At 38.8% G+C, this 26,562-nt stretch overlaps 2 protein-coding genes and 1 long non-coding RNA gene across 3 annotated transcripts in view; all 3 read left to right on the forward strand.

Moving 5' to 3' along the window:
* LOC106583297 (uncharacterized) overlaps nt 1–26,562 on the forward strand; it is a 70,682-nt gene that overhangs the window by 1,380 nt on the left and 42,740 nt on the right. The gene's annotated exons all lie outside the window — the stretch shown is intronic.
* Nucleotides 9,881–11,909, forward strand: hoxc9 (homeobox C9). The gene is made up of 2 exons (NM_001139546.1): nt 9,881–10,421; nt 11,665–11,909. The coding sequence occupies exons 1-2, from the start codon at nt 9,881–9,883 to the stop codon at nt 11,907–11,909; spliced, it is 786 nt and encodes a 261-aa protein (NP_001133018.1).
* On the forward strand, nt 16,204–17,732 carry hoxc8 (homeobox C8). Its single transcript, NM_001139547.1, has 2 exons — nt 16,204–16,639; nt 17,374–17,732. The coding sequence occupies exons 1-2, from the start codon at nt 16,204–16,206 to the stop codon at nt 17,730–17,732; spliced, it is 795 nt and encodes a 264-aa protein (NP_001133019.1).

Genomic DNA, 26,562 nt, shown 5'->3' on the forward strand with positions numbered 1-26,562 from the left:
ACGGGATTATTGACCGGAGGTATTTTAGGGATGGTACTCAGCATTCCAAGAGAGTCTCCAGGTGCCATGGGACATCTGCCAAGTAGTAAAAATCCCAGTCTCATCTCTGGACTCATGCTTTTGTTGTAATGGACATATTTTATTATATCACTTGTATGATCATTGAAATATAATCAAAGAACATCAAATGACCATTTGTGATTGTTTTAGGCCTATATTATTCGTCATTATGGTGGGCTTGCTTTCTCTTTTGCACTTAATCTCGGCTCAAATAAAGCCTGCACAAAATGTTTGAAATTTAACATGCATTGCAATATAAACCATTTTGAAACATTAAATTCAGTCGACATCACAAAACAGTATATTGTTTATCGAATAGTCCCTGAACAGAAATGTCCAGCACGCTGAAACGGGCCACTGGAACCGATTTAGTAGGCTAGATCTGAGCCTTTTTGTTTTCTTAAATTTACCGTTATGAATTTACCTCAACGTTTTTGCTACATATAGCTACTTATCTTCGTTAGATATGCCAGTAAATTGAGGAGAAGCTAGAAAACAGGCAGAATGCAAATGATTTCGTAAAATGAGACATTCATAATTTATCAAAAAGGCTAAGCCTTGGCTATAGCCTGTAGATAGGCTAGGCTACTTACAACTACAACTGGCCTATGTTACATTTTAACAAATATATGTGTGTTTGTTTATTATCGCCTATTAAAGGCCTATTGTATTATGAATTATTTTGGATATTACTAGCGTAATGGGTTCAAAAACAATTACATCCGGTTTGAGACCGGTAACACTAGCCGATCTTCAGTATTCGCCATTGCATGATATCAGCTACTCGCTCTTTTGTCCTAATCACCACTAACATTACGTAGACAAAATGTAATTAAAATCCTCCATGAACGACATACATAGAAATTGACACAAAAATGTTAGCCGAAAGAGCAAATCTTAGCCCATGAGTGCACATGCATTGATGTATTGTCTCTTCCCTGATCTGTTTATTTAGTATTTTGTGTATGTCATGGCTCACATGTAAAAGAGGCATGTGTCTCAATGTGACTCCCTGAATAAAATAAGAATATAGATATAGATATAGATAGATATATATGGGTCCACTTTTACCTACGGACCACAATCACACATAGCCCTACGCAGACGCTGTCATTGACAACATGACCTGTCTATCTACAGGTTTGCAATGCCAACGCTAGGACTCAATATGACTCATTGGAATATTATTAGGCCTTTACTTAATCCGCCGTGTATGGTGGCCATCTCCGATGTCAAATATTTTTTAGCAAATATATAGTCTACAAATGTGATCCCTCGTCAGAGAAGGTATAGGCCTAGGCAATACTGCTGTCGTAATAGGAATGCCTTTACGACCAGAGCTTTAATCAAACGTTTCCAGTCAGTAAGGCCTTTAAGTGGTCTTTAAATGTGTTTACGAGTTCGCAATGTTACTCCAGTCCACTCCACGAAATGAACGTCTGTAATAAACAGCATTCTTCCAATCCGACTACTCTCAATTTTTAATCTCACGGCATAGATATAAATGTATGTTATGCACTCTATTGCTAGCAACATTTTATTTAACTAGGCAAGTCAGTTAAGAACACATTTTTATATTACAATGACGGCCTACCCCGGGCAAACCCTCCCCTAACCCGGACGACGCTGGGCCAATTGTGCGCCACCCTATGGGACTCCCGATCACGGCCAGTTGTGATACAGCCCGGAATCGAACCAGGGTCTGTAGTGACGCCTCTGGCACTGAGATGCAGTTTCTTAGACCGCTGCGACACCCATTTAACTGGTATATCATTTCAAAATGCATTCCGTTGACCTAAAAAAAAACTTGATTTATATTGAATAGCCTATCTTTCAGGGTTCATACCAAATAATGTTTCATTTATTTAACCTTTTTTTTAAACTAGGCAAGTCAGTTAATACAATGACGGCTTACCCCGGCCAAACTCTAACTACTTTGTGCCAATTGTGCGCCGCCCTATGGGACTCCCAATAACGGTCGGTTGTGATACAGCCTGGAATCGAACCAGGGTCTGTAGTGACGCCTGAGATGCAGTGCCTTAGACTGCTGCGCCACTCGGGAGCTTATATCCAATAAATAACCTAATATTTGTATTTATATTTTTGGCTTTATGAGAATTTATGAAAGCTTAAACCAATATGGCTGTGTTGAATTAGGGTAGGCATATACAATTGAATTAACGGAGAAATAGCTTTTTCTTATATTTACGTCCTTTCTCACACACACGTAAATCACCTTCAATATGAATTTTAATACCACCTGCTTGCACACACTGAGCTGTCAGTCTCTTAGCTCATTTGTATTCATGTTCTTAATGTTATTATTAATGGCATATATATTTTTTATTGGAAATAACAAGAGTATTGATGATGTTTTAAACATAAACAGAATTTTTTTCAATCCTCTTACACCAATAAAGGTTTTGTGGGCTGAAACTTCTATATTTTTTAGTTAAGAAAACCCATCAACTTTTAATTAACTAATGAACGATAGTCCCGCCTATCTTTACAAATAGGCAGGAACCTAGGAAGAAACCTAGAGAGGAACCAGGATCTCTGTGCCGGGTGGAGATTATAACAGAACATGGCCATTTAAGGCCAGTATGTTTTTTTTTATGTTTTCAATAACGTTTTCAAATGGCTAATGTTTTTTTATTCATTATGACCATTATTCAGTGATCAGGCAGTGTAGCCTATACTTTACAGCTTAGCTGAAATACAAGTAGCCCTATATACCTCACATCAGCCTACTGCAGACAGTGTAGCCTATACTTTACAGCTTAGCTGAAATACAAGTAGAAATATATACCTCACATCAGCCTACTGCGGGCAGGGTAGTCTATACTTTACAGCTTAGCTGAAATACAAGTAGCCCTATATACCTCACATCAGCCTACTGCGGGCAGTGTAGCCTATACTTTACAGCTTAGCTGAAATACAAGTAGCCCTATATACCTCACATCAGCCTACTGCGGGCAGTGTAGCCTATACTTTACAGCTTAGCTGAAATACAAGTAGCCCTATATACCTCACATCAGCCTACTGCGGGCAGTGTAGCCTATACTTTACAGCTTAGCTGAAATACAAGTAGCCTTATATACCTCACATCAGCCTACTGCAGGCAGTGATGATGTCACCTTAAACTAGGCCTACTAGGCTAATAGCTTAGATTGCCTGATTCGCATTGATCAACATTCGTATTGTATGTGCACATTCATATGGTTCTTGTTGTATGCTAATTCTTCTTAGCACGTTGTTGAGTGTTTTAAATGAACTGAAATGTAAAATATCCATCCCTGAAACGTATATTTTGGAGGATCTAGGATCTTTTATAATGTGAGTTGTTTGAAGTAAATGTTTGAAATGGAGTCAACACCTATTTTGACTTATTTGAAGAAATTACAATGGACTCAAATTCTCAATAATCATTGTTTATTTGTTCAGTTTAAAGGTAAAACAAAGGAAAAAAGCTGACATTGAAATGTGACAAAAAGCGTTTGAAGCCTTACATTGATGTAGATTCGTCCATAACTAGAATATGGATGATATTATATGAGTGCAAAACTAGTCCTACATCGTTACAACTCAATAACGCCGTAACTAGAACACGGTACCCAAATCTCTCCAAATACGCCCCAGAGCAGACCGTAACTAGAACACGGTACCCAAATCTCTCCAAATACGCCCCAGAGCAGACCGTAACTAGAACACGGTACCCAAATCTCTCCAAATACGCCCCAGAGCAGACCGTAACTAGAACACGGTACCCAAATCTCTCCAAATACGCCCCAGAGCAGACCGTAACTAGAACACGGTACCCAAATCTCTCCAAATACGCCCCAGAGCAGACCGTAACTAGAACACGGTACCCAAATCTCTCCAAATACGCCCCAGAGCAGACCGTAACTAGAACACGGTACCCAAATCTCTCCAAATACGCCCCAGAGCAGACCGTGTAAATGTGGGATAGGCCTATGCACAAACATCTGTAATTATATATCCTAAGTAGAATTCTCAAATATTACACACATGTTGATTGGCCAATTTAGAGAACATACAGTTCTAAAGGTTGAATCATGATTTATATGTAAACTACTGTACACTTACCAATGAGATGTTAATCAGGCTGGTTCCTAAGAAAGATTGTTCGATTTGGCTGTACCGAAATTAGAGATGGAATTTCTGGGTTTCTACGGAAGTGCTTTGCTATAGTTGGCACTAAAATAACAAAACAAAAAAACGATATAGATAAGGATTGCCACTACAATAGAAACAACTAATCAAAGAGAAAGGAAAGATAAGCATGCAAAAAAACGTAGAATGTATCATTGTATAGTTTGGCCTAGTTTGAAGTTGTAATGTGTAACGTCAATGTGTAAACAATTCTTGGAGATATTTTTCATTATTTTGTTGCATATTGCTGATGCAGAGGAACGTATGGATAATTTTCAGTATATATTTGTTTACCACCTATTTATAATTTGACAAGTATATGTTTATAGAATATTTGAAATATCCCTACCACCAAGATCAGGAGACAATGAATATCATGATAATATAGTCAAAGCTTTGGCCTATAGGAAATGCAAATAGCCTAGTATTCTTTTACGCATGACATATAGAGTTTGCGCACACGAATAGTAGCACAATTCAAAACCAACGCTCATGTTAAATATTTGTCTTTCAAATACATTCTTGTTTATCTATAAATTATGAGTTAATCCAGATATTTTGATGTTGTAAAAATATATTCTCAAAACGAGCAATTCAATTATCGATAATAACATAAAATTGAATATAGGCCTATCAAAAGTTGCATTTTGATTGACTATTGACGGTTACATTGAGAATACTTTTGAGAGGATCTTATTCGTAGTAATTTGTTGTGTGTGTTAGTGGTTGGGTGTGTAGGCATACTGGATGTCGGTTGGCATTAACATTGGCTCTCAGACGCCAGCAATAGATAGCGAGAAAAACGATTATCAAGGCTGTACGATTATCGCCTCTTGTTATACATTACGTCACATTTCCATACCTATCTATTTGGAGATAAAGTCATGGCTACCCCAGTCCATGACCTATATATTCGAGCCCATGTATACATGTAATTTGGATAAGAATCTAAACCAAATTGTAATGTGTAGGCAGGCCTACATTTTATTGTGATTGATAGGTTCACCAAATTAACATAGCCTACAGCCTAGACCTACTTTTTCCAACATTTTGTGTTTTATATACCAGTTAACATAGCTTTTTGATGTTCAGCATGGCACAAGGCTACATAATTTCCAGCAAATTATATTTTAACATGGATCTTAGGCTGATCATTTAACAAAGGAGTTTGATTCAGTTTTGGATTGGAGAAGGCGCAACAAACAGTCTATTTGTTTTCTCAACAACAGTCACAGAGTCATGTAGCTAGTCTGTAGTTGTTAAATGTATGGAATCGATTAATCGGAGTGGCTTAATTCAGTCAGCCATCTTTTCCATTAGGTTTCAAAAGACAGCATTGTAAAATCTTAAAATACAGGTGTTATTGCATTTTTAGTATATTGCATTTGGGAATAGAAGGTGATTTGAGCCTTGGCACCCTATTCTCAGCGAAAAGAGAAAAACGCAGGTTGAAGTGTTGTGGCAAAGGGCTTAACCCAGACTGAACGACAGAGGCTGCGTCGAGACAGGCAACCGAATTCTGATATTTTGCTCAATCAGATCAGCTCTGAAAAAGATCTGATGTAAAAAGATGTGATGTGATTGGTCAAATGACCAACTAGTGGGACAAATATGACAAGTGGGCTGCCTGTCTAAATGCATCCCAACTGAATGACACTGCAGAGTTCCCTAGTACTCCATGCATGCCTCTTCATCTTTGGAGAAGTTATATATCCAATGTCCTAAGCCAATATAGGGTATACTTATCCCAATGGCTCATCATGTTACTAACTTTCCGGGTTTAGGCTACCCAATCTAAACATTTCTTAAAGAGATATTGTGGTAATTGTAGGTTTCTTATTTTGGTAAGGTTATTTAATTTACTCTTTTAAATTGTTTTTGTGCTTGTTTTTTTTATATGAGACGATTTTACGAGTTTCCCTGATGAGCACAATTTAAAGTTTGAGGTTGGGAGATGGATAGAGCATGCACAGACTTGTGGGGAGGCTGTTCTTCTAAGCTGACATATTGTTTTAAGGTGGTCATACTATGGATCATTTAGCTATTTGGTTTTAGGACACCTGTAGGTATCCCCAAAAATATAAAAACATTATTTGATCAAATATTTCATTTGGGCTTTATTACTATAGCCCATAGAAACGCATTGAATAACACATAAAAAAAATGGAAAAACAGCCAGTAAAAAAAACTAATCATAAGGAATAAGCTCAGGAAATAATTTCGTTTTTTGTTCACATATGTAACCCTTTTTTTGTTGGCACAAAACTACCTCCATAATTCCATTCAGTTTTTAAACCAGTACATGGTTACCTTCAGACGAGCCTGTGAGAGTTGTGGGGGGGTCGTAGAGCAAGACAGACAACACCATCATGTTCGTGTTCATAGTGGGGTCACATTAGTTTGTAACCCAAATGGTTCAGACGCTACAGAGAGAAGTTGGCATGTTTTTTTATATATATATTTAACTAGGCAAGTCAGTTAAGAACAAATTCTTTATTTACAATGACGGCCAACCCCAGCCAAACCCTAACCTAGACAACGCTGGGCCAATTGTGCGCTGCACTACTGGACTCCTAATCACGTCTGGTTGTGATACAGCCTGGAATCGAACCAGGGTCTGTAGTGATGCCTCTAGCACTGAGATGCAGTGCCTAACACCATGCCCAGACCGGACGCGCCATCGTGTGCAAATTGATTTTGTTACCCCACAACAAACGTGATCACGACACGCAGGTTTTAATATCAAAACAAACTCTGAACCAATTATATTAATTAGGAGGCAGGTCAAAAAGGATTAAACATTTATGGCAGTTGCTAGCTAATTTGTCCTCTTTAGCTAGCTAATTTGCCCTGGGATATAAACATTGAGTTGTTATTTTACCTGAAATGCACAAGGTCCTCTACTCCGACAATTAATCCACACACAAAACGGTCAACCGAATCGTTTCTAGTCATCTCTCCTCCTTCCAGGCTTTTTCTTGTTTGGACTTTATATGGCGATTGGCATCTAACTTTCATAGTATTACCAAAACGACCACAACCTCAGTTCATCTTTCAATCACCCACGTGGGTATAACCAATGAGGAGATGGCACATAGGTATCTGCTTCTATTAACCAATGAGGAGATGGGAGAGGCAGGACTTGCATCCGTTCAGCGTCACAAATAGAACTGACTTCTATTTTAGTGCTTGGCAACGCAGATGCTCAATGGCAGTGTGGGTACAATGATTGAATAACATGTTTGTGTAAATGTATTTTGCAACGTGAGTGGTGTGATCAGCATGTTAGACCGCTGCGCCACTCGGGAGCCATGTGTCCTCAGTCCGACTTCAGACAAATGCCATTGTGTTCCTCAGAGTCTCATCAAATGAGTTTGTAGGCTGGTTCAGACTCTCCAGACCGATGTTAAGGATGTCTCCTGGTCTGACAAACAGTGCTGTAGCTCTGACACTTTTCCACTGCAGATGTGGAAGGCCAACATAGGCGGGACCAAAAAAAAAAAAGGATACTGTAACTCTTTAAACTATTATGTTAATTAGTTTGACGCGGTGTGCATCAATAGACTCTTAAGGATTTGTGCACACCAGATTGTTCGCAATATTACCACTTAAATCCAAACTAAACTGTGTTTACTCCACATGGCAGTTTGTCATATTATTACTAGGGCAGAAGCGGAGACTGGAACATTAGACTGCACATTCCTCACTCAGTAGATGCGCAATTAAAGGGGAATTAAAATCTTTTTTTTTCTGGTCTTCTGATGTGATTTAAGTATTAACATGACTCAACATCCAATCTCGTTGTTTCTCTATGAACAATTGTAATTTTGAGAGTGAAAAACAAAAAAAATCTAAAACCAGGAAAAATAAAACTGAGAAAACATAATTTTGGAAAAAATAAAACTGAATTTGGGAAAGACATCACAGATTTTATTGGGCCCCCCTTAGAGTTGTTTATTAACCATTATTTTACCAGGTATATTGACAGAAACTATAGTGCACTACTTTCTCTTGTAGAGGAGAAGAATGTGCCTATTTGAATGCTAGAAAAAAATAGTAGCTCAGACACGTTTAATTTTTCTAAATGTAGCACTCATGCTAGAAAAGGTTGGAGACCCCTTGCCTACATGATCAAAAACACATTGTATTGTGGTAGGCCTATAGGCTACTTGCTGTTATCACAACTAGCTCTCAAAGCCTCACTTCAGAATTAGACGTTCATCCATGTTTCTCAAACATAACATTTCGAAGTTGTTCCAAACATAACATTTCGAAGTGTTTAATGTTAAGTGTAGGCATTAAGTCCACATGTTTTAGGTTACAGTTAAGTTTAGGCATTAACTCCGAATTCTTATGGTGAGGCATTAACTACGAATGGTTAAGGTAAGGGTTCAAGTTTGGGATAGGCTTAAAACAACATGTGAACATGCAACCTTTTGAACCAGAGGCAGATGCTTAAGCCCATCCGCCATCCCCATCCACAACGCCCTAGCAAAACAGCGCTCACTGTTGCCTCTAGTGGGCGGTTTCCACGTCATCTCCCGACATCCTGAGACATGGATGGACGTCGAATACTGACTTGCATTATGGGTGACCTGTCTGGTTATAAAGAGCTTTATCCTTAAAAAAATATATATTCACCCACAGCTATCCAACCAACTTTTCATTGTAGGATATGTCTATAGGCCTATTTCTACTTTTGACTGTCGCTCAGACCCGTGATGCCCAATTCCATTCTGCAATATAGGTTTAGCATGTTTGTTTTTTCCTGCAAAACATTTTTGTTGAATGTTGTTTTTATATAACTCCTGCCATAGTTGTATTTCGCATCTTGTTCTTTTGGTAATATGTTCGGTTTATGTGTTATGAATAACTCGGTAGAGTTTTTTTTATTAACCACAAGTTTATGAACAATCAAATGGTTCTCGTAAACATTTGTTGAGGGACATAAAACATGAGCGGCCTCTCTCCGAATTTAGCTGCAGTGGTGAACAAGTGTTGCGACACAGTCACAAAGTTTTACAATATGCACCGTGTGTTATGTGTTTCTACAACATAAAAGCCTCATGTGAATCACACATTTGGCGTATATTATTATATTATTCGATCTTTAATCTATTGTTGCTATTGTGCATCTTACACCCATCGAAGTCTATACAATGCATTAAGATTGGAAAAAAACTCTAGAGGAAAAAGGAATTCTTATTTTCCAAACTGTTTTACCTCAAGAATTATTCAAATTGTCGACAATTACATCGATAAATAGTGCTTCATGCACTGTGATCAACGTACCTCATGCTCCAATACAAGGGGATAATCAGTTCTCCATGCTTTTAGGACAACAAAGAAAAACGAAAACATTATAGGTGGTGAATCCTTCTTAATGATTGCTCATATAATATCATTATTGTACATAAATAGCATTCAAAGGTCTGAGGTACACACACCCCTGACCTGTGACTGCTTGCGCATTAATCGACTGTAACATTTTGGGGTAAACATAATCACGTGTTCAACCGTGGCCAATGAGAGTCAAAGAACCCCGGGATAAATAATTACCTGCCTTGATTGTTCTAGGGGTAAAATAAAAGTACACATACACTCCATATAATAATCTGATGCATGTAAAAGAGACCAGAGCATCGCCATGTCGACCACGGGTCCTATACGCAATTATTATGTGGATTCTTGGATAAACCATGAGCGCGAGGATGTGCTGGCGTCGCGGTTCTCAGCCCGAGAGCTTCTCCCCACCCGCTCGCGTCAGACGACAGTAGTACCAGGGTGCTCCGATTATCCCTCCTGCAGTTTTGCGCCTAAACCTTCTGTCTTTACCTCCTCCTGGGGCCCAGTTCACTCCCAATCCTCAGTGGTCTACCACCCATACACCCACCAACCTCATGTTGGAACGGACTCGAGGTATGTTCGCTCATGGCTGGAGCCCATATCTGGAACAGTATCCTTTCCAGGCTACCCGGCTAACTGCAGACACTACGGACTCAAACCCGATGGTTTCCCTCAGCCCAGTGCCGGAGACTGCATCACCTCCAACAATTGCGGATACCCAGACTATTTCTATAACACCTGCGTGGACATCCTAGACCAGGCCCAGCAGATCGTCCCTTCTCCAGAGTCGGAGGTTTTGGCTTCCGAGAAGCACAAAGACGACAAGACAGAATTCGACCCAAGTAAGTGAAAGCCATGCCAGTCTACAAACGGGTAAAGGAGTGTATGAGGTGGCGGTGTTCGTCATCCATGGGGTTTTTGCTCGTGGTTGTTGTCCCGCTATAAAACGAAATGGTCGTCTCTTTTCTCTTCCCTTTGAACGAAAGGGGAACTGGAGGGGCTGTTAGACAGTGTTAGACAGGACAAACGCCAATCCCCTTAAGGTTGTAAAATATGAATTAGCTATAAAACAGCTATACAATGGGGAAACTGGAAGCAAGCTTTTCATTGGCGAGATCAGAATCTCTAGTAAATACCACTCCACTGTCTTCTTACATGGCCAAAACTTGTGCCTAAAAGCATTTTTTTGTGCGTAAAAGCATATTTTATTTTACTTATCGAGACATTTGATGTCGTGTAATTTATACACAAGAGGTGTGGCCTGATATAGGCTTTGTGTTATAGTGGATTATTATACTTTCGATTGAAATGCACATCCAGAAGCCTAAAATCAACCAACAAGCTAATAGGATGATCCATGTTTACAGAAGAGTTTGCAGAAACCACCAAGTCACCATGGTTTTTATCTGCAGTATGATTATAATGGCTCATTTCATTTCATTCAATGTAAACTTATACTTATTTATTGCCCCGTGTTATTTGGTCAATAATGGCTGATTTTTTCACGTGATTATTCAACTTTCTGGTACAACCGAAGCCGAGCAAATCACAAAACATAACTTTGCTCAAATACAGCCTATTCAGCAAGGACCAGAACCATTGATATGGAAGTTTCTTCATATCAGTACTTATAAAAACATGACAACACCGAGAAAACGCCTTACAATAAACACAGAACAGAATATTTTAGGCCACAACAGGAATACCAGGGTGAAATGCATCTAGCTGGCTCGGTTGCAGACCTGCCGAGACTTGAAGTTAAAGGCTTTTAAAATATTTTATGGGCCAATAAAGCAAACGGGTGCACTCACAGTTTTATGACTCGGCCCTTTTCTAGCACTGTTGAAGATGGATCATGTCTATAAGAGAGATGATTATTTATAATTATTAAGGAAAACATTGATGACACATTTGACAATGTACATGGATTATATTGAACCATAGACGTATTCCCCCCCAAAATGTATAAGAGAGTTGGTCTATTCTTTGTCGAAGTGTTTATGATAATGATTTTGGGTTATACACTGGAAAAGGTCAGCAAAAGTGCTCAATGTATTTACTTTTTTCTGATTTATCATTTTACAGGCAACCCGGTGGCGAATTGGATACACGCTCGTTCAACGAGGAAGAAACGGTGTCCTTATACAAAATATCAGACTCTCGAACTCGAAAAAGAGTTTTTGTTCAATATGTACCTTACTAGGGACCGTCGATATGAGGTCGCTCGGGTTCTTAATTTGACCGAGAGACAGGTCAAAATTTGGTTCCAGAATCGGCGAATGAAGATGAAGAAAATGAATAAAGAGAAGACAGAAAGCAATGAGCAGTAACGTGCTGTATGGACAAATTGACTTGTACACGTTCAGAAAAAATGGCACTCATGTTCTCTCCTCTCCAATGGTCTCTCCTCTTGAGGGATATAGTTTTCCTTTTTGATCTGATATATAATTGAGATCTATAGGCCTATTCTTGACAAAGTAGCACATTGCAAATTGGGGCCACGTCTCTCTGTGACAGTATGCAGCTTGTTTTGACTATTTATCCTTTATTACTGCTTCATAGTAAAGACACGAATAGGACATTAGTAAAGAAAGGTATACGGTCAAGTTGGATAACTGTGTATAACAAAACCTGTGTATTTTTGTAGATGTTGCATCTTTGGCCTATTCAAGTTTAAATTAATGTTTTGTACACGAAGTACATGGAACGTGTGTCTTGTGTTTCGTCTAGGCCTATGTGGATATAGATTTTGTTGTATGGTTTTTATATTATTTTCTCTCGACGCTACATTTTTACGTTATAATGTAGATTGTGCTCATCTTTCTATCCGAAATAATCTAATTTCCTGTCTTTGTTGGGTCAATATTAAAACCTTAAAACCTTACCTTTATCATAAATATTAACACTTGCAAAAATGCCATTCTGAGATGGCTTGACAAGAGAGTAGGGTACAAAACTATAATTCGCAGTTGTTGTTGGGATATAAGTAATTCAACAATTCCAATAGGCTACAGATTAGCATTAGATACGGACTACTCCTTATTGAAAGCAGATGTGTCTTTTAACTCATTATTCTTCCTTTTCTATTTCCTTTTATAAAGCACGTTTCCTGACCACTTCCAGCCGCTGTGTTTTCTGAAATGGGAATGGTTCTGGGGGGGAAATAAGGTGACATTTGAGGCCTTGTGTAAACGCATTTCATCGCGTTGTTTCCTTTATACGTGTTATCCAATCATAATCATTTAAGATTATTGTAACTATTTTAAGGAAATGCTTTAGCGTGTTATTCTGGCACTGAAACGTTTTCAGTCCGTCATCTGTCCAGGCCTGGCCATATTTCTGATTGGTGGTCATTTAACAAAACATGCCACACATATTAACTTGATTATTGAGATTCAGGTATAACGGAGGTGGGCATTGAGAGTGCATTTCGTGCAACAACGTGGCATAGGCCTATCTCAATATAGACCTATCCGTGCGTAGTTTAAAACAACGTAGGCTAGTTCAACGCGTGAGGTGTTTTACAGTTTTTACTTAGCCTTCTTGTAGCCTAGAGACAACACTATTTTATAATACAGATGTAGTCTATATGAGTGTTAACACTGGGCACACACTGGTTGAATCAACGTTATTTCCACGGCATTTCAATGAAATTACGTCGAACCAACGTGGAATCGAGTTTGAATTGATGTCTTTGCCCAGTGGGTTGTTTCCATAGCATAAATCGCGAATATAGGGCCTAGTCTACACATTGTTGACGTTACGAAATCATTTGTAATAAACTAATGCAAACTTTCGGTCACTGATTTGAGGCTATTGTGAGCCGAGCAGTGCGCTATATTATTTTGATCTAGCTGAGTTGGTGCTCTATGTTGTATTTTAGATGGGTCATGCTGGCCATGTGTTGTGGGTATGTAACCCACAACAAACGGCGATACAAGTGTTCCCCTGTGACATGGTGCTATTTTTGGACACCCTCTGGACGCCACACTAATTTGCCGCGTAATCTTTTGCATCTTTTACCCGATCAGTTCATTTGAGGTGTGTGAAGTATCTTTTCTGGCGTTTATTTTTCTTTCTTGGTCGCCGGACTAAATTGGCTTTCCCCTTAAGTGTCAAAAACAATACTGACAGGATGCAGAGATTTTAGAGCCCAATATAGTTGAACATTTCCGTTGTGGTGCACAGAGAAATGTTGGGTTTTACGACCCTGCTTCGGGCAGCGCTGTTCGTCTTGAATGCAATCTAACAAAGCAGAACTGGCTAGACCTCTAGGCTAAATGACTTTATTGTTCTTATTTCAAGGTATGGTGTGCGGGTTTAAAGGAGGCTTATTGCACTTGTTTTTGTCTGCTGCAAACGTGACTCCATCCTCCTGTATTTACCCACTCTGAATTGTGTGGCAGAAGGGGAAAGAGGAACACATGAAAGGCCCCAAATTGAACATCCTTTATTCCAAATCTATATGAACAAAAATATAAACGCAACATGCAACAATTTCAAAGATTTAGCTGAGTTACAGTTCATATGAGGAAATCGGTCAATTGAAATCAATAAATTAGGTCCTAATCTATGGATTTCACATGACTGGGCAGGGGCACAGCCATGGGTGGCCCTGGGAGGGCATAGGCCCACCCACTTGGGAGCCAGGCCCAGCCAATCAGAATGAGTTTTTCCCGCAAAAGGGCTTTATTACAGACATAAATACTCCTCTGAACCTCAGAGGTATCCTAGGTATCCTCATTGCTCATTATTAAATGGTTATTATTTCTACTTTCACTATTAGGCTATAGTATTCTTATACTATATCCCTTACGAGGATTGGCGTGTTAGCAAGCTAGCAGCACTAGCAGTAGGCCCAGTAGTGGCAGAAACATTCTATTCATATGATTCATAGTATGTATTTAAATTATTGGCTAATAATTAGCCCTATGGTTTAAAATCTATCGCCGATCCAATCTTCCACTATCATGATACAACCAATAGAAATGTGTTGGCCTAGCCTATATCTCACGAAATAATAGCCTCTCATGGTTATGTGAAAGTACTGTAGGTCTAGAACTACTCCAGTTAGTGCAGTACAAATCACACAAAAAATGGCCACTGGATGTCGCTGTTGACTAAGTATTTAACATTTTCGAGCTCATGTAGCCTGTTTATCTTTTGTATGGGAACCTTTGGATGACTGGAGGGAGAAAACGTTCTTAAAGGCTGTTCTAGGGTTACTAGTCACAAATGTAGAGATGAACAACTCATGCGTAGAGCTGAACAACCAACAACGTCCGTTATTCGTTGTCTGCATATAACTTTTACGGATAATAATTATCTTTCTTCTCTAGCCTACACTATAGGCAGTAGTATATCAGTAATATGGCAATATTGCATTCTTTTTTTAAGTATCGATATTCCAAATTATTTTGCCTATGTTTATCTACACCCATTTATTTTGGCAGTGGGTCTCTATCTCTGTCTTGGTGTTGTATTGTTATGAAGAACAATTATTTGAGTTATAACTGATCAATTATGTTTTACCGTTGTGTTAATCGATAGCCTATGTTTAGTGTTAAGTAGCATAAGGTAGGCTACATCTACTATGGGCTCAAAAGAACATCAGAACATGTAGGCCTAACTTAATGTCAAAATGTATAGTCTGTAATTGTGAAACATATTTTCATATTTGTATTATGTTTGCTTTAAGTAAAGACCAAAAATTCAACCAAACACGTTTATTTCACTTTTATTTTCATTAATAATCATGTAAATCATGTACAATAATTCATCAACGTCATCAACGACTATTAAGCATTATAAAATAATTCTGGTAACATAAAAAACATATCAAACCAAATATCTAGGCTGTATTATTAGCAAATACAATTTTGCTACATGTAAACATTTTCGATTATAATATTTTAATTGAAATAGGCTAGGCTACAAAACATTTCACCGCCACTGGGTGCGCGTACATGTGTGCCTGAATGGAAATCATTGACGTAATGCATAAACCTTGCCTTCACAGAGTCTGGGGTCGAGGTTTTTGTCACGTTCTTAAGGGCAATACACGGTAGGCCTATTAACTAGGGAGGAAGGTCTAGAGAGGAACATCTTGAACACTACTCTCTCAAATAGACAATGTATATAGGACTAAACAAAATGATATTTGACACAGAGTCTAGGCTACATAAAATATTCAAAATGTTATTGTATTGTAAAGCAAAATGCACAGTAGCTTCCCAATGAGAATGGGAGGGGGTTGAAGGTTGGTGGGGAGAGAGGAGGGGGTCGATGTCGTGAAGGGGGGGGGGGGGGGGGACGCTAGTGACTGTGTGTCGGAGGGGCTATCCGCTTTAGCTATATAGCACATATCAACCATGCACGACAAAAGAAGCTGATTTGAAGCTCCAAAAGGAAAAAGCCAATAAAAAGCAAAGGACTTCCTTTGGTAGCAGGGCAGTGTTTTAACAGGGGAGAGGTGGATAAGGAAACAGGCTTTAATATCTTATTTCTTAAACATGTCTCTATGATTTCGTGGTTTCGTTCGTTGTATGTGTGGGGTTAGGAACAAAACTAAGGCAATACTTGGAATTGTCGTAAACTAAGTTCTTCCACTGTAAACCGTAAAACATGAGCTCCTATTTCGTGAACCCTCTCTTTTCCACGTGCAAAGGCAGTGAAACGTTGGAACCAACTTACTACGACTGCAGGTTCCCTCAAGGCGTCACCGGGAGACACGCGCTGGTGTACGGTGCGGGAGCGGCGGCGACGGGATTTCAGCACCCGCCCCATCACGTCCAAGACTTCTTTCACCATAGGACGCCGGCGATCTCCACACCAGGCTACCAGCAGAATCAATGCGCCTTGGCTTGCCATGGAGATGGCACTACATTTTATGGATACGAAGCTCTTCCAAAACAAACGCTTTTTGGTACCCAACAAGAGGCAAGCGTGGCGCTATACCCAGACTGTAAATCGTCAAATGGCACTAACCTCGGAGAAGGACAAGGCCACCTAAATCAAAACCAGTCTCCTAGTCTCATGTTTCCATGGATGAGACCGCACGGTTAGTAGGCTACTTGTTTATATGTGCATTAGTGCAAGTATAAAGGCTCTAACATTATAAGCCTGGGCTACAGTTAGGCTTCTTGTGTGGTAATTTTGTTGTAGTTTTCATGGCATGTAGACTACATCCGGTAACATATTATAACGTTTTCGGAGCTTCACTTATCACAGTAGAACTTCGTCACGTAACCGTGGCATAATGATTCGCTCTCATCAGATCTTAGCTACTTTGATTACAGGCGTATAAATACCAGTAGATCGGCATCAGTGCTGTGCCATTAATGGCGGCTCCGTTGATCGCTAGTAGATGAGAAAATAAGCGGAGATTAATAACAACGGTAAAAACGAATTCAGTGAAAGTTGACCAGAAGCACTTGGCATGGCGTTTATCTTCACACACATCCGGACAGCTATCCAAGGGTAGAGGGTATGTATAGTCAAACACACACACACACACACACACACACACACACACACACACACACACACACACACACACACACACACACACACACACACACACACACACACACACACACACACACACACACACACACACACACACACACACACACACACACACACACACACACACACACACACACACACACACACACACACACGCACACACACAAAATCTCAAACAATGTATCTTATATTTCAAAAACAATAGTGAACCAGACACAGTCTTGCTACATTTCCTGCTTAATTGTAAGTTCTATTTCCATTCTATAGCCCCCGGAAGACGGAGTGGCCGACAGACCTATAGTCGATACCAAACACTGGAGTTGGAGAAGGAATTTCTATTCAACCCTTACCTCACCCGTAAGCGTCGGATCGAGGTGTCTCACGCTTTAGGGCTGACGGAGCGGCAGGTGAAGATTTGGTTCCAAAACCGACGGATGAAGTGGAAAAAGGAGAACATCAAGGACCAATTTCCGTATCAAAGAGTAGAGACGGAGAACGAGGGTAATGGTGATGGAGATGGTGAGGGCGAGGGAGAGGGAGAGGGCGATGATGAAGGCAATGATGATGGTGAAGGAGAAGAGGGAGACAAAAAGGAAACGGGAGAGGAAGAGGAGGCGAAAGAGTGATTTTTATTGCTCTTTCTTTTTATGGTTATATGGCTTAAAAGTTGAAATATGGTCCTGGGAGAAGGAGATCACATTTTATCTCCACCGTTGTATTGAGTCAACAAGATGAGAGAAAAATAACTGTTCTGCATTCCAGCAAATGTCTCTCTCTATGAGGATAATAACTACTAATCATGTTTAGCTTATACAGTCTCTAAACGCTGCAAAGGTTCTCATAACATAAAGACCTAAAGCACTTGCAAATCATATTGTTACGCATATGTCCATATCACAGAATGCACAAGAGGATAGGATGGCTGGAAATGTTTAAATGTTCCATCAATGTTGTCATTCGAGGAGAAGGGTTCATTATTAATACAAATTCTTTGTACTTTTTTTTCCTCGAGTATTTTTTGTGTGGATTTGTGTGTGTGTATTGGGATGATGGGAGTTTTATTTTATTTTATTCATAAATGCCAATTCCAAAGGTGGGGAAAGGGATGGCAGTTGGCCCAGTGGTTAAGATATTTCATGTTGTTCTGTCTCAAATTTCAATCTATACGCCTATTATTTTCACAAATATAGGCCTACTATTGTGTATTGTAATGAGCCTATATTTTGTAAACATTATGAGCGCTGTCTGAGATTTTGATCGCCAATGCTCCGGGCCTATTCAATCCGATAACAAAACAAATCGGAAATTCGACATATGTAGAATATTTCTTGATTCTTGACCTAATTCTGAAAAATGTAAGATTCTAGAAGGCAGCAATGTTATTTTGACGTGATTATTAGCCTATATTGGTTTTAATAGACGGGGAACTCTTTACTACCTAAGTAGATCTAGATGCACTTGGAGGTGATGTTAAAATCTACCAAGAAAACGGTTTTGTCATTAGCAATGTTATATCTATACATTCTCACTGAAGGGACACGCCAGTGCAATGATAGGCCTATAACACATTATATTGCATTTGATTGCACGATACTTATGGTGTTACTTGTTGCGATATAGTAGGCCTATATTGATCTTCGAAACAAATGTCTCTGCGCCATACTACCTAGCCAGCTAAAGGACGATGTAACAAAAATTGGTGTCCCAACAACTTCAACTGCCTTAAGTAATGCACATGTATTTAACCAATATGTTATAATTGAACAAAGAATTGTACTTCAGCTTTTAAATACCATTAGCCTATAATATTGTGCTGATGCAATAGACTCGTTTTTTATTGCACTGAATATGACCTCTGTATGTCTTCGTATTTCTTATTGTATGAATCAGCTTGATTTCTTATGTTTAAAGTTAAAGGAGGGGATGTTGGTTGCGAGTGCACACACACTTGATTGGCATAAACATGTTGAAATAAATGGCAAAAAATCGGAATTTCTCTTCCTCATTCTTGATACCATTTCGCAATTTCTCTGAACTGCAATAGACCAAAATACACACACACACACACACACACACACACACACACACACACACACACACACACACACACACACACACACACACACACACACACACACACACACACACACACACACACACACACACACCACACACACACACACACACACACAAAACAAATTAGGTAGGCAATCCAAACATCTAATTATGTCTGTTTTGTAATTTTATGTTTACCTAATAACATCAATGAATTCTAAGTACATTTAATCACATTATCTTACACCCAAACAAAATGACATTATAGAAAATATTTTTTATCATGACTTGTTTTCAGTCAGACCAATGGATGAAGGAATGGATACGCCTGTATTGATAGTGGTTCATAGACATTTTTAGTTTTGAGACACAAACGCCTGCAACGTAGTTTATATTTGATAAAGGGAAATATATATATTTCCCTTTATATATATATAAGGAGTTATTTTACCAATAAGCAGAGTGGTTTTATGATGTAGAAGCTCCCCCTTAGCTAAACTATTTCGTAGGCCTACACTTCGAGCCTACAAATCTGCGATATCCATTTGAGTACTTAATTTATTATATTTATTTTACCTTTATTTAACTAGGCAAGTTAGTTACGAACAAATTCTTATTTACAATGACGTCCTAACCAGGGGCGAAAATCTGATATCAACTTTGGAGGGGACAATTACATGAAATTTTCTCAAGAGCAATTCCTGAGGGGGACACCAAAAGTAGTGCTGTAACACATAGCCTACATTGTAATATGGTAAATGTATATTGAGCAACCAAAGAAATAAGGTGTTTGCCGTACTCCTAACTACCGGTACCCAAAACGACACAACTAATCACAACAGCAATACCATTGCCTTTAACAAATCTTAGTTCAGTCACCAGTTTAAGTTGAGAGTGGGGGTATCCATGGCATTTTCCAATTATGTTCCTATTTTACAAGTTAAAAAAAATTGAGAACCTTTCATAATGTTGCCAAACAAAGACTCAACAAACTTACCTGAGACTCCCTGTCTCTGCCAGTCTGTCCCTGCATATCTGTCCCCAACTCTGCTGTCTGTGTGCCATCTGTTGCCTGCTCTGCCTAATGAAATCATTGTGAAACATTTCCATTAGAATTTCATTTCTTTCTTATGAACATTTTATCAACTAGTCTTTGAGATATTAGGCTACTAGGGTTCTTACTATGCGTTTTGGTGTATTGAAAAATACTCTGATGTCCGTCTTTTATTTTTCTGCCATTTTTCTACCTGGCTGGCTGGCTGGCTACACACACACACAGTGTGTAGGTTATTTACAGTAGGAGATGGGCTTCTATCATCTTCTATCATTCTATTTGGGCTTCGATCTAAAAGGTAGCTAGCAAATGTGAAACGAATTAAAATGACAAGAGTTGACAGCTGTATGAGTTCACCATTTACACAACATATGCTGCAACCTTTTGTAATTTTAATAGTTTGTTTCATATTGGCTGGCTTCCAACAATAGCTGAATTTGCAAAGCTAGCGAGCACCAATTCAGTTTCAGTGGTGTTTGCTATAATCTTTGCTACCCGGGTTAAATAAAGGTGAAATAAAATAAATAAATAAAAGTTCCCTTGCGAAAATTTAGCTTTTGCAACGAGACCATTAAATATATTTAAGACAATGGTAGAAGAGAGTGAAGTTCTGTTCAGTTTGGACTTCAGTTTATCGCTAACCTTATCACAGGGACTTTGAAGCACTAACTTACATCATCTGCATGCTGATCTTGGAATAAATTGACGATAGCAAAGATTCTATCTTTGACGACGCCACATAAATGGAATAGGTACTAGCTAGCTTAATAGCTAATATTTGCGCGCTAGCTCTGCATATTCAGCTAGTGTGTGTGCGCGATTGACTGGATTAACCTCACGTCAGTTACGTTCATTGAGTGCCTTTCAGACAGTAGATACGACCCCTCTGTTACCTTGCCAACTAAGGAACTGGCAGTGGATCAAACCATTGTGAGGAAAAGGGTGGGGGGGTCGCAATCTTTTGAAACTTAAAAGCGCGCTATTAAGTGTCTATAATCAGCACAATTGCTTTCATTGCGTATTATTAATATTATTTAAATTACATAGTTATGTTTCAGTGATATATTGGGGGGGGTCGTGTCCCCCCCGTCCCCCCCGGGATTTCCGCCCCTGGTCCTAATCCGGCCAAACCTTCCCCTAACCCGGACGACGCTGGAACAATTGTGCGCCAACCTATGGGACTCCCAATCACGGCCTGTTGTGATACAGCCCGGTATCGAACCAGGGTCTGTAGGGACGCCTCTAGCACTAAGCAGTGCCTTAGACCGCTGCGCAACTCATACTTCCAAGCTACCTTATAGGTGCCCAAAATACAGTATAAATGATTGTACATGTTAGTGTGTGAGTGTGAGTGTGAGTGTGAGTGTGTGTGTGTGTGTGTGTGTGTGTGCCGGAGGCAGTTATATTCTTGTTTAAGACCCGCCTATACCAGAAGTTAGTGACTTCCACATTCAACCGCATTGGCTACCTTGCTGTATGTTTACAAAACATTTCAAATACCCTCTACCCTTGGGTAGCTGTCTGGATATATGGGAAGATAAAGGCCATGCTATGTTTTGGACGTCAAAAGTCTGTATACTCTACCTCTTCAACACATACTGTATGTGCACCACTATACGGTATAGAGGTATAAAATCACTAAATAGCTTAGTTATATCTGAGATAACCTCAATTATCTCAATTATAAGAACGACGGTCGAGTAGTATATTATACTATTTGGCCTACAAGACAAGATAAATTGTATTGTTGCCAAGTCAGTTGTTACACACTATATTAGTACTGTTTGACATTCTTTTTCAAGTTGTTATTTGCCCAGTAACAAAAATGCAATCCAACATGTATTTTTATTATGGAAAGAGAAACAGGTGTGTAGGCTTCTATGTGCATCTTTAATCTCTTGTAGTGAATACGTTATTATGCAACGATTAGAGTACCCTACAGTGCCTTCAGTATTCACACCCTTGGCTTTTTCCACATTTTGTTATGTTACAGCCTCATTAAATATACTTTTTTTACTGGCCTACACACAATACCCCATCATGTCAAAGTGGAATTATGTTTTCGAAATTTTTACAAATAAATGAAAAATAAAAAGTTGAAATATCATGAGTCAATAAGTGCTCATACTAAGCCTAAATGAGTTCAGTTGCATGGACTCACTCGGTGTGCAATACAAGTGTTTAACATTATTTTTTAATGACTACCTGTACCCCACACATACAATTATCTGTTAGGTCCAGTCCCTCAGTTGAGTAGTGATTTTCAAACACAGATTCAACCACAAACACCAGGGAGGTTTTCCAATGATTCGCAAACAAGGGCATCTAGTGGTCAATGTGTATAAATCAAATAAATACAGACATTGAATATCCCTTTGAGCATGGTGAAGTTATTGCACTTGGTTTATTAATACAGGCGTCCTTCCGAACACAGATGCCAGAGGAAGGAAACCGCTCAGGGATTTCACCAGGAGGCCAATGTTGACTTTAAAAAAGTTACAGAGTTTAAGGGCTGTGATAGGAGAAAACTGAGAATGGATCAACAACATTGTAGTTACTCCACGATACTAACCTAACTGACAGAGTGAAAAGAAGAATAAAAATATTCCAAAACATCCATCATATTTGCAACAAGGCACTAAAGTAATACTGCATAAAATATGGCAAAGTAATACATTTTTTGTCTTGAATAAAAAACATTATGTTTGGGGCAAATCCAATACAACACATTACTGAGTATCACTTTACATATTTTCAAGAATAGTGGTGGCTGCATCATATTATGGGTATGCTTGTAATTATTAAGGACTGGGAAGTTTTTCCGGATAAAAAAAACTGAAGGGAGCTAAGCACAAATAAAATTGTAGAGAAAAACCTGGTTCAGTCTGCTTTCCACCAGAAACTGGGAGAAGAATTCACCTTTCAGCAGGACAATAACCTACAACACAAGGCCAAATCTACACTGGAGTTGCTTACCAAGAAGACATTGAATATTCCTGAGTCATGGTTTTGACTTAATTTGACTGGAATTTAAAAAAACATATTTTACCTTTATTTAACTAGGCAAGTCAGTTAAGAACAAATTCTTATTTACAATGACAGCCTAGGAACAGTGGGTTAACTGCCTTGTTCAGGGGCAGAACAACAGATTTTTACCTTGGCAGCTCTAATCTATGGCAAGGCCTGGAAATGGTTGTCTAGCAATGATCAACAACCAATTTGACAGAGATTGAAGAATGTTGAAAATAATAATGAGCAAATGTGACACAATCCAGGTGTGGAAAGCTGGTAGACACTTACGCAAAAAGACTCACAGCTGTAATCACTGCCGAAGGTGCTTCTACAAAGTAGTGAATCAGGGGTGTGAATACTTATGTAAATGAGATATTTCTGTTTTTCATTCTCAATACATTTTTGCCAAAAACATGTTTTCAGTTTGTCATTATGGTGTATTGTGTGTGGATGGTTGAGAATTAGTTTTATTTAATCCATTTCGAGTTCAAGCTGTAACACAACAAAATGTCGAATAAGTCAAGAGGTATGCATACTTTCTGAAGGAACTGTACAAGATGTTTGCGATGTGTTACTCTGGGTTACTTAAATTCAATCAAATCATACTCAGAGTAGACGATGTAAGAAATCATATGCACATAGGCCTATTACAGTCTGCAGGTTACAGGAAATAAGAAAGGTTTATATTTAAATGTTAAGTCCTTTGAGGCCTATCGGTCCTGTCTAACATTTTCCTGAAACCTTTTAGGGATCTGTTATTTTATGGAGGCTAACCCTTAAAATAAGGTGACCAAATATATTCGTAACAAGCACAGTGTGGCAATTGGAATATGGTGCATATCCTATGCATATTTTACACCACACAGGCCTAGCCTAGACTCAAAATATTTTTTTAAACCATCTCTTGGAATAAAATAAAAAATGCCACATATAGCCTGCATTAGGTCTACGTAACACGACTACAAACAACTCAAGAACAGCTTGTACAATGAGAAATCTGTGTTAAAGATATCCCGAGTGGCGCAGCGGTCTAAGGCACTGCATTTCAGTGCTTAGAGGCGTCACTACAGAACCTGGTTCGATTGCAGGCTGTATCACAACCGGCCGTGATTGAGAGTCCCATAGGGCAGCGCACAATTGGCCCAGTGTCGTTAGGTTTTGGCCTTCATTGTCAATAAGAATTTATTCTTAACTGACTTGTCTAGTTAAATCAAGGTAAAATACAAAAAATATCCTTAACATGTACATTTACAGAATAAAACTCACCTTGTCAATCAATTCCGCCACACTCAGATGTTCAGATGCCTTCTTACCTACACTGGGCCCCTTATAGTAAAACTCTCTTGACTTGAATGTCTCCGGCTAGATTTAGCCAATTCTATAAGCTGTTTACTGCCGAAATTCCGGAAGTTTTCTGTACAGTGACAATTGTCTGTGAGCATTGTCTACCCGTCTCCCTTTGTACTTTATATTGTCATGAGGGGAGACCACTTCCGTAATAAGGTCGTAACCACCTGTAAACTTTATGGACGGCAAATAAACTCGACAGTGTCTCTGTGTTCTGACACACTATAGCCCTCAAGCTCAACTTTGGACCCCGAAGCCAGTTCCACTGCATTTTTTCATTGTTCCCCTCTAATCACAGAACGATTTAGACATGGGACACCAGGTGGGTGAAATTAATTATCAGTTAGAACAGAAAACCAGCAGGCTCCGAACCTCATAGTGTAAGAGTTGAATACCCCTGCGCTAGTATACTGGTGCTTTCAGTGCAGGCCTCCACAAACAATACGATTGTCTGGTTTTCTCTTCTTTGACCAGTTGTTTAAAGAGGAAAACCTAATACACAGCCATATGGACAATTAAGTCTCATATTTGTTCTTTAAAAACTTTAATTATTAGATAGCCCAACTTTAATGTATTTTACCGACTTATTTAAAGTGTACTTAAAGTGTATAGGCTACATATTCAATTGCTAGAAATGTTGCAATGTTAAAAGGAAATGTAGTAGGCGTACACGCTACAATGTAAAGAATTCATAGAATTGAAAAATAAATCGAGGCTCAACTCTCTAGGTATAGGCTATCCATTATTGTGTTAATTGTAAACAAAGATGGCCAATCTTGAGTTATCCTCCTAATTAATTGTGCACACCAAGAATGTTCTCCATTATGGCGGACATTTTTTTCCAATAACTAAAATGCATTTCCAATATTACCTCAATATTTCAGTAGAAAGAGGAATATGCATCATGTGAAGGTGGCATGCACCTTTATTCCGCTGTAGGCAAGTGATCACCCTCATTACATCGCTTAATAATAACAGGTCTCCCTTTCTTGCAGTCAAATGACCTAGTGGCCTCATTTGTGGAATGTTATTCATATTTTTCATAATTTCATAATGAATAAAAAACTAAAATCATTAAACAGACGAAAATCCGTGTTTCTATGTCAAACAGTTTTTTATAAAAACATTTTCAGTCTTCTGTGATGTATATACAGTGTAATATTGGGATGCATACAAAAACAATGTATACATTTCAACTCTATACATGGTACAGGTGTCTTCTTCTTTTTAAGCCCATGATTATGTGTGTGAGGTGTATACTTTTGTTTCAAAGTAGATTTTTGTTCAAGACTCCAGCCACCCTAGTCATAGACTTTTCACTCTACTAGCGCACGGCAAACGGTCCCGAAAAAAGGCTTCTTAACAGCTTCTACCCCCAAGCCATAAGACTCCTGAACAGCTAATCAAAGGGCTACCCAGACCCCTCTTTTACGCTGGTGCTACTCTCTGTTAATTATCTATGCATAGTCACTTTAACTCTACCTACATGTACATATTACCTCAATTACCTCGACTAGCCTGTGCCCCTGCACATTGACTCTGTACCGGTACCCCCTGTATATAGCCTCGCTACTGTTGTTTTACTGCTGCTCTTTAATTATTTGTTACTTTTATTTTCTATTTTCTACTTAACATTTGTTTTCTTCTTAAAACTTCTTAGAGCATTGTTGGTTAAGGGTTTGTAAGTATGCATTTCACTGTAAGGTCTACACCTGTTGTATTCAGCACATGTGACAAATAACATTTGATATGATTTCTTTAAGACTACCAAGAAACACTCTGTGTGACCCTGATTTAGCGAACTACAGTAAAAGGTTAACAATATGCAGAATAAAACTGTTCATTTGTACAGAGGATGAGTTTATTTTTCAATCCATGGTGCAACATGATTCTCCCTCACAGTGCAGTCAAAAACATGATTTTCCTGTGTTTTATAAATATAGGATTGTTAAACATTTAAAACTGTTATTTTGTACAGAGGATAAGTT

The sequence above is a fragment of the Salmo salar genome, chromosome 22 (genome assembly GCF_965601325.2).
Source record: "Salmo salar chromosome 22, fSalSal1, whole genome shotgun sequence".
Classification (NCBI taxonomy): domain Eukaryota; kingdom Metazoa; phylum Chordata; class Actinopteri; order Salmoniformes; family Salmonidae; genus Salmo; species Salmo salar.